At 36.7% G+C, this 17443-nt stretch overlaps 1 protein-coding gene across 4 annotated transcripts in view; it reads right to left on the bottom strand.

The window, feature by feature from the left end:
* Window positions 1–17443, bottom strand: part of PDE4D (phosphodiesterase 4D) — a 390407-nt gene that overhangs the window by 84788 nt on the left and 288176 nt on the right. For all 4 annotated transcript variants that reach the window (XM_090132456.1, XM_031605459.2, XM_090132458.1 and 1 more), the window contains exon 5: window positions 16626–16675. In XM_090132456.1, the coding sequence (XP_089988582.1) occupies window positions 16626–16675 (50 nt within the window). The remainder of the gene's footprint in view (window positions 1–16625; window positions 16676–17443) is intronic.

The raw sequence follows: 17443 nt of genomic DNA, 5'->3' as shown, positions 1-17443 counted from the left end.
TTCCCACTAACTAAACACATTAGCTCAGGTATCTGCATGTGTTGCAGTTCTCTTCTGCAAGACAAGATTTCCTTTGAAAACACTAGGAAATGTATCTCCCAATACTGAAATGTTAGCAGTGGCTTGCAGATAACCTTGGCTAAGCACTGCCAGATGGTGAGACAGTCAGTATATCAGAAAATAAAATGGTAATTAGCTGAAATAGAATAATATTGGTCTTTATTACATGGAATATTTGAGCTAATGATACTAAATTCATTATTTTTCCTATTTAAAAAAACAAAACAAAACAAAAAAAGCTTTAGAAGGACTTTTTAATATTTATCATTTTTGTTGAGGAATGGGTAAGCTGGAGCACTGGAATAAACTATGCACAAGGCAGAAAAGTGAATGTTCCTAAGTGAGTTAATTACCCAAAAAGATACATCAGCAATGGTGAAAGACTTAAAAGGCTTAAAATTATAGATATTGATTGTCAGGGAACTATTGTTATTTAGATTAAAAAAAACATAAAGATGTAATTGAATCTGGTGTTCCAGGTAGAATTCTTTCACTCCAGTCCTGCTTTTGTAAATGCTCTATACACAATCTATTTTGTCTTTTTCTTTTTTTTTTTCTGTAGAATTATTCTAATCTCTCTAAGCCATTACATCTGAGATTTTTTTTTTGACCTTTTTTGTTTGTAGATCTTGCAGCTGTTTTGTAAAGAGGATGCTAATGAAAATAAAGATAATAGAGATAATTGAGCATAAATATATGATAACACGTTCTAGGGTTGCATTTAAAGAAAAACATGACATTTAAATAGAACGCAGCTGAAAGTCGGGTCACAAGATGAGTGAAAGAAAAAAAATGCATGAAAAAATAGGCACAAGAGATAAGAGAAATAAGGATTGTCTTTGTTTTAAAGGAATACATAGAAGAAAAAGGTAATTTTAAAGGAAGAAAAAGCCATAGATTTTTTAGCAAGATTCTCTGTTTTAGCAGAAGCCTTTTCAGCCCTTGCAACTTGCTGAACAAACACAAAAAGTGAAATTATAAGTGTAATAAACTCCGTTTCAAGACTTTTTCAGAGTTGTATCATGTAATATACAGTTATTCCATTTGTCTTTCTCAGTAGTGAGATTTTTAAATGGCCGATCACCAGACTAGACTGTGAGAGCTTTGAGAGCATCTCTCAGACATTAATGGATTATCCTCACCACAAGGCAGAAAGTGTGAGACAGGCAATCACAAGAAAGAGCGAGACTGAATAAGCTCAGGGCTGATTCCAGATGTGAGTCTCAGTGCAATGCTTTATCCATGCAACCTCCTCCCAGAGGCAACCTTTGTTAAGAGTCAAAGCCTTTACTGCTGCTGGTTACGAGCAATCTCCCTTGTGCAACCATGGCAGTAGCAGCTTTAGGATAGTGGAACAGGCTACAACTCAGGCTACAACTTGCAGCTCTGCAGTGAGTTCCAAGATGAGCTCTGTGCTTTCAGGCTACACTGTTTAAGCTTTCCCCGTGTTCAAACTTACACATTTATTCAAAAAGCTGCAACAAATGAGAATGTCATTCAAAGCCTGTGAGTTTCTTTTATCCTGTAAGAAATACCACTCTATATCTTGCCCACTTCATTCCCAATGCAGAGATTGAAAATGTTCCAAAACAGTTGTAAAACTAACCTGCAAGTTTATGTCTACTTTCTGTTTTTAAATAAATTAACAATTGATTGCATTACTTACATTTTGAAATCTAGGTGAATAAGCCTCATTAATGTTCACTAAGTTTGTTTCTAGTAAGCAGTGAATATTTATTTTGCTGTACAGTCATTTTCTCAACTAAAAAAAGATGAAAGCTACAACAATGCTATTCATTTCAGTTTTTAACACCCTTCCCTTATGCTCACTGTGCAGCTGAGTATCTTATAGTCAGATTTTACTTTGGACCTTTTCCATCCAAGAATCACACACATTTTCAGCTACAGTCTCTCTCAGTGCTTTTGTTTGTTTCCCTTTTTTTCTCAAAGATGTGAACTTGCTGTGCTATTTGTCTGTGCTTCAGCCCTGGATATCATGTGTGGATAATAATCTCTCCTGCTCTTCGATTTGCAAGGCTTTTTCACATATGTGAGAAAAGGGCAGACACATCTTTAAAATGAATTACTGTATTTTTAGAAATAAATTCACATGGGACAAAGACATTAAAAGAAAGTTGAAAAAATCTTTCTATACACAAGAATATTTCCAAACACAAAAATGCTTTTGTGTTTTAAGTGTTAATCAGGTATGTGAGGGATATGAAATATGTCTATGTCCCATGTAATTTTGTTTGAAAAGCAGCAAAACCCATGCTGGATTTACCTGTTTTACAGAGATTTCAGTGTAAATATTTTTGCTTTAGGATCCTTCCTGTCGTATTTCAACATACAGTTTTAATTTTCAGCAATTCAGAATGCCACTTTCTCCTTAGTATCTTCTACCACGTTGGCTTATCACTGTGCCTTACCATACTGCCAGCTAAATCTCCTAAAGAATGGTTTACTTTAATGAAATTGGAAAGGTGATGAGACATCGAACTCACGGGAATATAAATTTACATGGAGGATAGAACTGCACCAGATCAGAGTACTGTGATAGTCTCTTTGGTGCTGCAAGTCCAGTTTTTACAAAGCAAAATAATGCCTTACATACTTCATCGTGATAATTAGCTGGAGGAAAAAAACAAAACAAAATAAAACAAAACACATTTTGGTTTCACAATATCATACAGTGAAAATCTGTGGCTGATAAATAACATGCTTACACATATTTCCAAGTAGAAGAAGCATATGAGAACAAAGTGGTTTCACCACCTGACTATTGCTTTCCTGTGTGAACGGCAGATACATGCTAGGTATGTCAGCTGCTTGCTTTTTCTCTGAAGACATCTTCAGATGCAAGAGCATAAATCGCTTCAGGACTGTAGTCCTGCTCCTTTATCTGATAGATTTTCAGGATTGAATACTGAGTGGGGAACGGCGACATTCAAGCAGACTTTTCATTTTATATCGTCCCTTAAAATCTCTAGATTTACTTCCCTCCTCACCCCCCCAAAAAAAACAACCAAACAAACTAACAAAAAACAAACAAACAAACAAAAAAAAAAACCAAGAAGATAAGTAAGAAAAGTATTACATTACTGCAGCTGAAATGCTGAAATCCATCATACAGGTCTCTTTTCGTTTGGGAAAGAACAGAACATGAAAAGCAGATTTGCAATTTTTCATTTCCCATTCCTGCTGCTTCTATTTGCCAAAATCCAGTAAAGAAGAAACAAACCTGCCACACATTCTGATTTTGTTTCACTTCTGATAGAAGTGGGATTCAAAAGACGATGCTAATAAATACTACTGCTACTACCATTAATAATAATAAATGTTGGTTTCTTTTCCACTAGTTGCCTCTTCTCATCTATCAGGCCTTTCTGCACTCCATTATTAGCACTTCACTGACTCAGGTGACCAGGGTATATCAAACTGTTTTCCAGTTTTCTCTTCCATTTCTTTAGCATTAAATTCTTCCTGGCATTTTTGTTATATAAATCTTACCACTCTTTCAATTAAAGACTAAGCAGTCAATGGCTCCTAAAGTGTGTCTGCTAGCATATGGCTTCATGAAAGGTAAACTTCTAATCCAGTAGTTTTTTTCGGCATTATTTCCTGTTTCTTTAGCATAGTAGTAAGCTATCTAGTGGAAAAATTCACTCACTCAGATGCACTCCTACTCCTACTTAATGTTATTAAAATCAGAAAACTGAATTGTTATCCTAAAATGCAAGAGAGACTACCTTAAATTATTGTCTGTCATCTTTTTTCTAAATCAGAAAATAAATGTGATTTATTATGGCTTAGAATTAATTCAACTTTGTATCTATATTCCTGATACAAAAGGTCTGGTCCAAGACAAGTTGGAGCTGAATATTCTGAACTGTAAGCAGACAAGGACTATGGTTTAAAAAGCAAACAAAAAAATCCATATTTTCCCAGTTCTGTTACACACAAGTTCATTTACAGCTCTGCAAACTTGCATGAGAACTATGGTTTGTATTTGATGAGGAAGTTTGAAAGAAGTTATACCCTGGTGCTTTTAATATTTAAAACAAAAGCTGTTCAGTAAAATCTTCCATCTCCTTCACTGTTTCCTGTCACTTCTCTTCATGTCCTCACAGCAAGCCACTTAAATTCCTTTTTGCAACTCTTTCCCAGTAGGTTTCTGCTAGGAAATACGGTATATAGGATTCTTAGGCTGCTCAGTGGTGCCTTTTTTGCAAACAGTGATACCAAAGTAGTTTCTGTTCAGTGATTTTTAAAGTCTTGCCCAGTTATGCACCTGGGAAGACAGTTGCCTTCCTTCCCCAACTGTACTGAAAGCCTATTCTGAAGGGATTTAATATAATAAGCCATCTAGAGCTAGCTAATTGGAAGCATGAAACAGGAAGGCATATCTGAATGTATGATAGACTTAAGTGTATCACAGAATGACCTGAGTTGGAAGAGACCTCCAGGATCAAGTTCCAGTCTCCTTGCTGCAGGCAGGGTTGCCAGCCACTAGATCAAGTACTAGACCAGGCTGCCCAAGGCTCCATTCACCTTGGCCTTGAGCACTTCCAGGGACAGCATGTCCACAACTTCCCTGGGCAGACTGTTCCAGTACCTCACCACACAGTCAGTGAAAAACTTCTCAACATCTAATCTAAATCTTCCCTCTTTAGCTTAAATCCATTCTCCCTTGTTCTGTTACTGTGTATCTGTTTAAAATCTGTAGAAAATCTGTTGATTTTCTGAGACAGCTGGGTGATCAGGCACAGCCAGCAAGAAAGGTAGGTCCTGCTCGATCAACATGATCTCCTTCTGTGATCGAGTGTTACTTCCATACAGACCTGTGTTTCAGCACAGATGGTTTTCTGAGATGAGTCACCTAACACAGGAAAAGAAAAGCTTCATGCACAAAGACATTATGTCAACTGGCTTGTGATCAGAAGTCTGAGTTTTAGGTATTGATCATTCTGATTTTTTTTTTTTTTAATCACACTGCTTGATTAAGTGCAGTTGGCACAAGTAGATTTTCCTACCACCAAACTTGGAATTTTTCCCTCCAGCTGAAGATGACTCATTTTGCAGAATGTAATGCAAAATGCATGAGGTCCAAGAGGGAATGAGTGAAAATGAGGTGAGCCTGTAGTCTGGTAATGAACTCTTTCCTGGAAGACATGTTAAGCAGGCCCAGGTCCTAAACCTAAACTTACACTGCTCACAGGGTAATTTATTCATTCAGTTTTTCTGAGTATTGGCAAAGACTGCAGAACTTCATAGTCCATAACAGAAGAGCTGCTATTCTTGCTTCTCTCTGGGGTTCTCTGACCCTGGCTGCTGTGTGCGCTGATTCATAGTGTTTGTCAGGCTCTGTACTCAGAAGCCAGCCTATATTAAAAGCAGAACTTGCACTCTTTAATGGGTAGTCCCAGTGTAGCCCCTGATTTCTAAATGGATACTCAAGAAAGTGAATAGGCTTTAATGGAACCAGTTTCTCAGTAACTTGTCAATGGAAGAGAGATCTACTTTCAGATCTGTCTTTTCAGTTGGACAGAAGACAATGTGCCACTGATCACTGATGCCTGAAGATGGACGAATTGTGAAATGAAGATGCACTTAGACTACACCCAACAGCCATAACTGAACTCATATCTACAGTTTTATTTTCTATATTCATCACCGATGGACTGCATTTGCAACAAGAATGAGAAGAATGACATAGACAGAAGTCCTGTTTTTTCTTCGTAATTCTTCTTATCTCAGTCCTACAAAACAATCTACCTTTCACTCCTGCAGTAGTGCTATTATTATCAATACGGTAAATGCAGTCTGGAGTCACACACATTTCTCAACTAAGAGTGACTGTAAGTTACACAGCTAGGCTGAAAAGAGGAAGCAAACAATGCTTGTCATCCTGTCTATCTTTCCAGTAAAATAGACGGTTTTGATGAAATGATGATACATTAACATTCACTGATGCAGCAAAATATGAGACCAAGTTAAAGGTAAAAAGTGAAAATCAGTGTTGTGTTCCACATTAAATTCTCAATGTAGTGATTGATCACACTCTACAATGTGTAAGTCTATTTCAGAATCAAGGATATACTACAATACGGTTGTAAGAAAGAGTAACCTGAAGTGCTGAGCAATGCTTACAAGATGGGGGAAAGTATATCTTTTCAGAATACATGTTAATTAGCCCTTTAAAATAATCTAACAAAAATCACCATTTTGCAATTAGTATGGCTAGGAGAAGACATTCCTTAAACATACTGCAGGTAATGCTAAAAACAACCTAGGTTTCTTGTCCAGTATACAAAGCCTAAATTTCTCCCAATATTTTTCATAGTATAATGCAGTAGTGAAATATAGAGATTGTTCTAAGTTGCAGCCTGATTTTACTCACTTCCTTGAATGTGAGATGATACATAAAAAACTTGCTTTGTCCAAAACCATATCAGTCTTTTCTTGCTGTTCTGTCTTAAGAGAGTTAACCACTGTTTTACAAATCCACTGAATGAACCAGCACTATTGTCTCAGTGAGAAAATTTCTGCATTGTTAGTTAAGGGTCTGTGGATGAAAACAGAGAAAGTACTCAGTAAGTCTTCACAGAAAACCCTGGCAAGAAAAGGGCTAAACTGGGGATGTGTATATTACCCACTTTAAAGGGAAAGAGAACATAACAGTTATCCTTTCAAATAACACATACTAAGCACGCGACAATTCCACAAGCTGTGAAACAGAGGACTAGGTGACTGCTTGTTGTTACTGTTTTTTTAAATATAAAATAGGCAAACATGGCCTGAATTTACTCATTAAAAATGCCTATAAACTAGGTGCAGTGGAAGAAGGTGCTAGTTCACTCCCTAGGCGAAAAGTGATTATATGAGCCTGGATGAAGAGTAGCTATCCATCTCTCCTATACCTTGCTTTTCTTGACATTCACTGTTTACTCTGTGCAGGAAACATATCAATGAGTTTCATTCTGAATGTAATTTGTGCCCCATATCTCATACAGCAATAAGATTTTGTTATTATTCTGGATAAGAAAGCTGTAAATGAGATAAATTCTCCTTTTAGCTATCTTGACTTAGATAAAGCCTTTAATGATTAACTGAAAAGAGTAGCTCACATAAATATTGCTGTTTTCCAAATCTGTTTTATTTATGCAAAGTATTATTGATCATTAAAAAAATAATCTAGGAATGGAGGCTTGCTTCAACTTCACTGAAACTGATTATTGTCAATCCTTTATGAGAACACTTGTTGGAAAACTGTGAGCTTATTTTGGAAATTGTGTAGTTGAAACTTGCTAAAGCAGAAAACAACTGCATTTCTAGTTACTGAATTACATGGACTAACCAGAGGGATTTCTCTGAAAGCCAAAGTTGTATTCACTTTGGACTGCTCAATCTTTTTTATGTTACCTGAATGGCACAAGAAAAAAATATTATAGTTCATAATGCATCACCCCAAATTTTCAATAGTATCACTACTTCTCTTTAAAACAACACGTATGCATGTTATAAGAGTTTAATCCCATAAATGTGAATTGGAGTCTGGTATAAAATAATAACAAGCAGAATAAATCTTTTCAAGAAGGGCCTGTACAGCATGCAGACCAGTCATGAGGATTTTAATCCTTCCAATCTCAGCCATCTGTTTCTGCTGTCCTTTCAGTATGCAAAGCCCTGAGATCAGTGCCTTATGTAACTCTAAAAAAGAACAAGGATGCAGACCACAAATAAATTTCAATATTATGTAACAACAGGTTAATGAAAAATGCACACTGCCTTTTAAAACTTCACTCCACGTTAATAACTACTGATCTTTTTCCAAACTGCATTCTTATTGTATGTATTAATACCAATTTTATATTGAGTATTCCAAATAGTGGATTTTAAACAAATGCTAATTATTTTAAGATAAAGTGGTTTTGTTTTGTTTTTACAAACAATATGCACCAGCCTTTTTCTCAGCAATTTTCTCTGCAGTTTTATATTGGCTGCTGAACTTCAAAACTTGCATTGTGGCTGCTTAAAGCTGTCAGAAATGCCAGAAGTCAACGCAATAGCTTGAGAGAATTGCCTGTACACATTGCTCTGTGCTACACAAAAGTCTAGATAACACCACCAATAAACTTTTTGAGGAAGGAAATTACTTCTTTAAAGAAGATGACTATGTTCTTGAAGGATGTTACAGACAGAACACTATGTAGCATTGCATAGATGGTGGGTAAATAATAGCTATGCAGAAAACAGGATAAATCAGCTCTAAATTCCACAAGACTTCTGGTGTCAAGTTCTTCAGTATACTATAAAGTAATAGATTTTCAGCCTAGCCTGTGAGTTTGTAGTATTTTTTGTTGTTATTTTAAGGCAGAAATTGCGTTGCCCAGAAATAACAAAATGAAAACTACTGACTGTGACACAGAGCACTATGCTTATAGCACAGCATAAAATCCACACTACTGAGTCCAATGTGTCAATGTGGCCAACATGAGAAAAAAAATTAAGTCAACATGAGAAAAAGAAAACCCCTTGTAATTAGTACAGCTCCTCTTCATACAGTTCAAAGAAGAGGAAATTTCAAAAGCATTTGCAGAAGGAAAAGGAGGCATTTAACTGCCTGGCATTAAGAATTCTGATTCTAAATAAGAATTTCAAAAATACTTCCCTAGGAAGCAAATTGTGATGAACTGGCGTGTGTGCGCCATTGACTTACTGTGTCTCTAAAGCAGTTCTAATTACTGAATTCAGCTGCTGGTGATACATACTGTCACACTCATATTCTAAGTCTGCAGATGAACATCTGCTAATTTCTCAGATAACAGATAGAACTTACCTCAGGCTTAAAGATGTGAAAATGCTACAAAACACATTCATATTTGAGTATGAGCCAGAAAGTAAAATAGCCTTCAGAAGTGAGGTAAATTCTTTCTAAATACACAGAGGCACATGTGTAAGCAAAACTGTGAAGAAAAAAGCATTTACATGTCATTCAACCTACTGCAGAAAGAACAAAACCATATCTGTTGTGAGTCAGATTCCTATACTAATTCAGAAAAGCACTCTTCTCTCAATTAACCTCAGTGAGAATTTCTGAATTTCTGACCATTTTATTTCATCTCTGCCAAACATTTGGCAGTACAGAAAATACTGTAGAGGTAGAAGAGGTAAAAAGATATTCAGTGGCAAATTAAACGCGAGTGGGAAGTTCTCATAATAACATTACATTATAACTATAATCCTGCTGACTATATCTAGAGAAGTGATGTATAGACTGCAGTTATGACCTAAGCAGGACACATTCTGGATATCTGTACAAACCTGGGTCTGAAATATAAATTCTTCAGCATTTTGAAATATGACAGTGATACTACATTATGAGATTTTTGTTGAAAATCTGAACTATCGGTGCTTTTTTTTTTTTTTAAATCTCTATTTTCATAGGCATTAGAACCCATTAAATTCCATATCTCTGTTTCCAAAAACCTGGGAATTACCCCGGTATTGCATGAATTAACCTCTGTAAGGCATGCATCTTTTGCTTTTTTTCTGTCCACTCATGTGTTCTCTCGTTTGCTTTATCCCCTGCTGAATCACAGACACGGGAAAGAACAAAAAGCACTTAGATTACTCAGGACATCTCAGTGTAGTGAGGTACTGTACAGAACAGTTTGGTCAGCAGGATATTTAATACTTCATCATTTACACTTTTTAAGAGTTAGAGGCATCTCATTAACAGAATTCTTTCTTCCATTTAATTCTTAAGAATGAATTACTCTATTTTAATTTCATCTTATTACTCAATAAAATCTTTCAGTTGTAGAACTGGAATGAATGAGAGATAGATTATATATAGATGTACACATCAAAAAAATCATTTCCTGCGCCATATAGTAACAGTATCTTTATTTTCATCTATAACCTTTATTTTTTTCTCATTACGTCCATCTACATGTATTCAGAAGGATTACAGCCTGTTTAAATACAGATGCTTAACTTGTCCAAGTGATGTTTAAGTGCATGACACTTCAAGACAGCAGCCTAAACACTGTTTAATTAATTAAAATAGTCTAATTATTAAATAATGATTTATTATATATCCAGTGTAATAAGATAAAAACTATACCAAAGACTGGCAGATTATGTTTCAAAACCATAAATTTCCCTGGGAAGCCTGTAGCTAATGTGTACCAACCATGAACTGTTTTGGACAAAGACTACAAGAAACATGCAGGAAGCTCAATTTAATAAAAATGATACTGATTTCTGCTGGATTTAAGATCCAGAGCAATGCTTGTAAAGGCTATAACTCGAATCCAGTAAGAAAATGGATAGTAATTAATTAATTCATATAGATCTATAACATCATAATCTTTTCAAAAACTTTATTTCTCTATCACTGTGGGTTTTTTATGTAGAAAAAAATCGGAAGGATTTTTCTTGAACCTAAGTCACATGCATCCTATGCTTTCATAAATTAAATGCAGAAGTATTTGCTGTTGAGTAAATCCATATATTTTATCCTATCTATCCGATGAAATGGGTTTGGGTTAGAATTGAACCAAAATTTTAGTATAAAAAACTTCTAAGAAGTGAGGTTTTGCAATTATGTTTTATTTTATGATTACCTTGAATGACTTGTCATGTAATGCTACTTAAAGATCCTTTCATTCTGTTTTGTAATATATGAGGCCAATTACATAAGAGACACTTAAATCTGCTTTGAAACGATTACTCTTAATTAGATAGTAGGTGAACATAGTATATGATTCCTACAGGAGTCCATGGCCAGGCAGGATGGGGCTTTGAGCAGCCTGGTTTGGTGGAAGGTGTCCCTCTCCATGGAAGGGGGTTGGAACTAGCTGATTTCTAAGGTCTTTTCCAACCAAGCCATTCTGTGACTATGTGTGTAGATCACATCACGCTGAAAATAGTACCTCCTATTTATTTCCATGGAAACCACAACAGATGCAAAGAGAACAATAACACTTTGATAGAGCAAATATTCAGCTATATAAAATGATAGTTCAGCATCATTAGCTATGCATTTTTGCCAATGATGAACAAGAGCCTGCATGCCATGCTTCTAAAAATCTGCAGCAGCAGACACTGTCACTGTCACCACTGCTGAAATGCACCACCCACTGCGCTCACATCCACTGCTTGGTCTCCATAAATATTCACCATGTGTTGATGAATGTCAGTGGGTGCCATTTTTTCCACAAAGAGGAATTCAGTGACACACCTTTGCTCCATTCGCACTTCCATGTCAGACGCCATTCTCTCAGACTGCCTCTCTGCTGCCATTTGTCACATGGCAACAAAATGTAAGGGATGGGAATGTTCAGCCTGTACTGCCACACCACCAGTATTTGCCCCTGATACTGTGGGACAACATAATGATAAAGGAGGCATTGCTTTCGGAATAGCCCTCCAATTATTTTGTAAAATTACATATACATATAATTACATATAATTGTATGTGTATATATATGTACATATATGTAAACCGTATATATAAATCAGACTCTGTGATTTCAGGTTAACTAGGACTTGCATATTAATTATTCTTTTGGTCAGTTTTTCCTCTTTTTGTATGTATTTTTTGCACATAAAAGCATCTGCCAGACTGAGTTTCCTATCTGTTTTATCTGATTATCTGATGTATCTGATATACATTAACACCTTATATGTTTCCTTCTTAGCTCATATCATTTTCATCTAGAAATGCAGATATTTAAACTGTAGTAATCAAAAGATATTTTGATGAGTATTTGCTCATTTTTTCATCTGTCAGAAATGACAACTTTCGAGATCATTCCTTGTGTCACAGATAGTTGTGGGGGTTTTTTTTGTGTTTTTTTTTGTTTTTTTAAGTGAAATGCTATTTGAAATTCACTGATTGTGTTAAGAGAATTGTTACAAATTTGAAATGAAGCATCATTCTTATGACTGCCTGGGAAATGTGACTCACAGGGAGAGGAACCCCTGTTCTGGTTGAAGAACAAAACACTAAGCAAGGAAGCACCATACAGCAGAGCTATCTGAAGCAATGATGCTTTTAGGTACCGATTCACCTGCCTTTAAAGAAGACACCTAAAATAAGTAAAATGGCATGTCTACCTATTCACAGTGACTATAAATTGACTCTAAAGAGACTCACCAAATGCACATCTATCACCTGGATGTCTAAAATAGGATAGGAAAAGTGCCACCTGGGAAGCCTATTGGTACATGAAAGCTCCCACCTCTCACCTCCAAATTTATTTAAAAAAGCGACAGTCAATGTGCCATAGCATATTTGGCTTGTACAGAATAACAAGTATGCTTTTGCTGCTGTTTCCAAAACAACTGCATATGGATACATTGAATAGAACAAGTCATATTTGGATCATTAACTTCTACATAGTTGCACTGAAATATCTCTGCAGATTTTAAGGCCACCCTGGTTGCTACTGCTTCAAAAGTTTGGAGATACCTTTGGTGCTGCAATTAACTCCAGTTTCCTACTTTTTACTAATGCATTTTCTCCCGTGTTTCTACTTGGGGACGAATTCTTAAAATAGCAGAGAATACTTTCTGAAGTAGCGGGAGAATTAACTTTTCTCTTGCTACTTCAGTTACTTTGCTTTACTTAATCCATTTTTATCTTTCCCTTCTTATTTTCACAGAATCACAGAATCACAGAATCACAGAATCACAGAATGGCCAAGGTTGGAAGGGACCTCAAGGATCATGAATCTCTAACTCCCCTGCCACATGCAGGGCCACCAACCTACTCATTTAATGCTAGACCAGGTTTCCCAGGGCCCCATCCAATCTGGCCTTGAACACCTCCAGGGACGGGGCATCCACAACCTCTCTGGGCAGCCTGTTCCAGCACCTCACCACTCTCTCTGTAAAGAATTTCCCCCTGACATCCAACCTAAATCTCCCCTCCCTCAACTTCAAACCATTTCCCCTTGTCCTGCTGTTATCTACCCTTTCAAGAGTTGATTCCCCTCCTGTTATCAGGCTCCTTTTAGGTATTTGAAATGCTGCAATGAGGTCACCCCGCAGCCTTCTTTTCTCCAGGCTGAACAAGCCCAGCTCTTTCAGCCTGTCCTCATAGGGGAGGTGCTCCAGTCCCCTGATCATCTTCGTGGCCCTCCTTTGGACCCTCTCCAACAGTTCCCTGTCTTTTTTGTACTGGGGGCTCCAGACCTGGACACAGTACTCCAGATGGGGCCTCACAAGAGCAGAGTAGAGGGGGACAGTCACCTCCCTGTCCCTGATGGCCACCCCTCTTTTGATGGAGCCCAGGATACCTTTTGCCTTCCGAGCCACAAGGGCACACTGCTGGCTCCTGTTAAGTTTTTCATCTATCAAGACCCCCAGGTCCTTCTCCACAGGGCTGCTCTCAAGGACCGCTCCTTCCAGTCTGTAGGGATGCCTGGGATTCCTCCGGCCCAAGTGCAAAACTCTGCACTTTGCCGTGTTGAACCTCATCAGGTTCACCCGGGCCCACCTTTCTAGCCTCTCGAGGTCCCTCTGAATGGCATCCCTTCCTTCAATCGTGTCAACTGCACCGCTCAGGTGTCTTTAGCAAACTTGCTGAAGGTGCACTCAATTCTCTCATCAGTGTCATTGATAAAGATGTTAAAGAGCACCGGTCCCAAGGCAGACCCCTGGGGGACCGCTCGTTACCGGCCTCCACCTGGACATAGAAGCATTAATCACTATCCTCTGTCTGTGGCTTTTCTACCAGTTTCTTATCCATTGAGTGGTCCACCCATCAAATCCACATTCCTCCAATTTGGAGATAAGGATGTGGTGAGGGACATTTTCCCCATATCATCAGCAGTGTTCCCCCTTACTACACTTCTGCTTTTCCTGGAAGATAACTCTTACTTAGCAAGTTAAACCTTCCACCTTATGTGTATAATTCTATTTCAGCATTGACGTTGTTTAGTAAAACTGCGTCTTCCAGTCACCCAGATTGTAACACTCATGGTTGTTTCTCACTGAGATTGTGAGCTGTGCCATCTGGGTGACGTGATGGATTTCTCTCTGGTGCATTACTCTGGATACTCATTGACATGAACTCTGAGAACAGTATGACCAGGAGAATATTTTCAGCAGGAAAGACTCTGCACAATCTGCATTACAAATATTCTTGAGAAAACAATTTAAAAAGCATTAACAGCATCCAAAAGCATTTTTAATTGTTCTAAGAATTGTTTGTAATAGATTTTTCTCCTTGGCATAATGCCAGTGTGCAATGTGCTTTTCTAGGATTTTATATGCTTCAGGAAAGTATCTATGCATACTTCTTTGCTTAGGCCATGAAATTTGTTGCTATGGAAATATCTAAAATGGTCTATGACAAAGAATGGGAAAACTCATTCAGGCAAAAAAGGATCCAGCATGAATCTCCATTCAACAGTCAAAGTGAATGGTAGCTGTTTCTCAGCTTTATAGCAGCTTAATATACTTTCTGTATCATTGATATCTTTCAGCGACTTGCATGCAGTTCACATAGGTCCCAGTTCAGTGCATAATCTGGGCACAGCAGTTCAAGCAGCATCTCTGATAATTCAGATTAAACTCAATTAGATTAATTTATCCTTGCTATTCTTTGCCTTCTACTTGCTTCCATAAAATTTCTTGGCACAGAATCACTTTCTAGATTAGCTGCACCACTGACTGCACTACCTTCCTTCCAAACATTAAAACCTCAGATGATTTATTGCTTCTGACAAGTACAGTGCACTGTGGGGACTAACTGAATAGAAACCTTCAGATCGGGGGGGAATTTAAAAAGAGCAACAGTAACTTCCAGCAAAGTGTGTCTTGGATCCTGCTGTCTGAGCAGCTTCTCTTGCTGGAGAAGAGAAGCTGGCCTTAGGCAAAAAACTGTGAGAGAGCATGTAAGGTAGGCTCACAGGATGTTCACATGCATGCATATATTCTGCTTTGGATATATGTTTTTCTTTTGGTGGAAGGGACTTTACTGTGTTGTAGGCTTTCTGATGTTAGTGTCTTGGAACCAAAGAGAGAACCTTACTTTTCAAAATCTCTGTCTCCAATTACGATAACAGGCTTCCAGATGACTGTGCTGACTGGTGAGACAAATTCTGCAATTAAAAATTGGAGCAGCACCTATCAGTAACTGAGATGTCTCCTTGCTGTTAATTTGAAACCAATACCAAATATGATCTCTTAAGTAATACATTAACAAAGGACTAAGATTACAGTTGTTACAGGCAAGAAAAGCAGTTCATGGCTTCATGATTTATTATTTATCTGTCTCCCATCTCTATTTATTTAATTACTATGAATTTAAGTATGATTGCAGAATGCTATTAACAAGGGATGATTTTCTGTGTATAGAGTGTTTTTGTTCCCTGGTAAGCCCTCTGCACAAATCCTCAGATTACATGTTGATTGGAGAAAAGAGTAACACAGAACTACCAAGACTGCAGATTTTCGAAGAATATGTGGATATTGTGTAAGGATAGGTGAAAAACCTAATGATGTTACCACATTCCAGAGGCTACGGAAACAGATTATTGAACATGACAAAGCCAGTTCTCCTGAAGAAAGCTGAAGTCTTGGTTCTTCCTTATCTAAAACCCTATTATCATACAATTAAAAAGGCAAGCAGAGGATCAGCAAAAATCAAGCCAAGTTCTGTGTGCAAACAAACAAAAAATGCACTAAAAATTCTATAAAGAATAAGTTTTTGGTTTACATGATAAATTGCTTGTGTATTTACTGCCTGTTTTCTTTCACTAAGAGGCAAAGCAAATCCTTTCACTCTGCCATCAAGCCATAGATATATAATTACCTGGAAAACAGCATGAGTAAGAACACATGTATTGACAAAATATAAAAAATATGAGGTCAAAAAATGCGTTCTCATAAAAATAACCGAGAACAAGTTGCTATAATTGTAACAAAGTGCTACAGGGTAAAATTTTCAAAAGTATTCACATAACTTACAATGCTAGTCCTCTTTTCAAGTTTGTACTTTTCTAGAAACTGTGTCTGTTTTATGAAGAATTTTTATTTCATGTACCTATAAATATTAAATATCTACCATTTTAAATCAGAAAAGCCAGGCTTCAAAATTTCTTCTCAATGCCTAGGAGTATATAACATCAAGACTGTGTCAGAATAGCTACAGAACTCTGGTTCTCAGATGGAAGACAAATGTATTCCTTATACCAATTCATTCTACTACAAAAAGTTATTAGTAAAGGTAATGACACAGTCACACACTAGTATATAAGAGAAAATGGAGGGCAAGGACCATCATGTTAAAAAATTATGATTTGGGAAATAAATTGAAAACAGAATAGTAAAGACAGAAATCAGAAAACCAACATTATATAAGATCAAGAGCCAGCAAATTGAGTCACCACATGACTCAAGTTTTCCATAATAAATCAGGATATGAAATAATATAAGGTTATTATTATAAAATTCAGTTTTCAGTGAGACTTACATTTTTTAAAATAAATTCTAAATTTAGAAACCTGTGCTGGTTTCACAGAGGCATTTAAGCTAATTCCTTTTACCTGTTATAGTTGCTTTGTTAATAGATGGTTGGTTACACATTGGTGACCGTCTGTTTGAAAAAAAAAAAGAACAAAAAAAAAGAGTTATCAAGCTGTTAAACTCATAAATGGTTGAATACTTGAAGAATACAACAAAGCACGTTTCTCACATTTCTTTGGGAAGTTATTTGTGACTGAAGCACAATGGCATGAAAGTTCATTTAGCTATTTCCTTCTAAGACAGAAAGGAATTCACAATGGTTGCTCAAATCTTTCTGCAGATTGGGATCTTCAGCAGGGAAATTTAGAAGTTAATTTATAAGTCTGCTTAATCCTTGGTTGAACATGTACCTAGCTTAAAGTTTGGTCTATATCTATAGTCATTAACTCTTATATGGCTTGCACTACCCATGTTCTCTCACTTGAAACAAATTCTTATAGCAACAATTAATTTTGAAACAAATTCTTATAGCAACAATTAATTTTAACTTTTTTTTTTTTTTTTTTTTTCCATGCACTTCACAGTAATTTTTAGGGCAAACAGCTCAGTGGAATCCTTTGTTCATTGATGAAAGTTAAAATTTGCTGGATTAACATGGCTGTTTAGTGATGACTGCAGGCAGGGTCTGAATAGGGCATATTCCAAATGAAGGGGCAGGAAATATCTGCAGGAAATATCTTTCTATGGAACTGCATATGCAATGGTGGGCATTTGTTGTTATGAGCTTAAGTCTTCGGTGAGAAACTGCTATGGTTCCATGAATGCTACCTGATTCTAATTTAGAATGATAAAAATTGATTCACTACAAAATTTTCTAGTTTAATGTTAATGTTAACTG

This window comes from Phasianus colchicus, chromosome Z (assembly GCF_987193195.1).
Source record: "Phasianus colchicus chromosome Z, bPhaCol1.hap1.1, whole genome shotgun sequence".
Taxonomy (NCBI): Eukaryota; Metazoa; Chordata; class Aves; order Galliformes; family Phasianidae; genus Phasianus; species Phasianus colchicus.
This window is presented reverse-complemented; position numbering and strand designations above follow the sequence as displayed.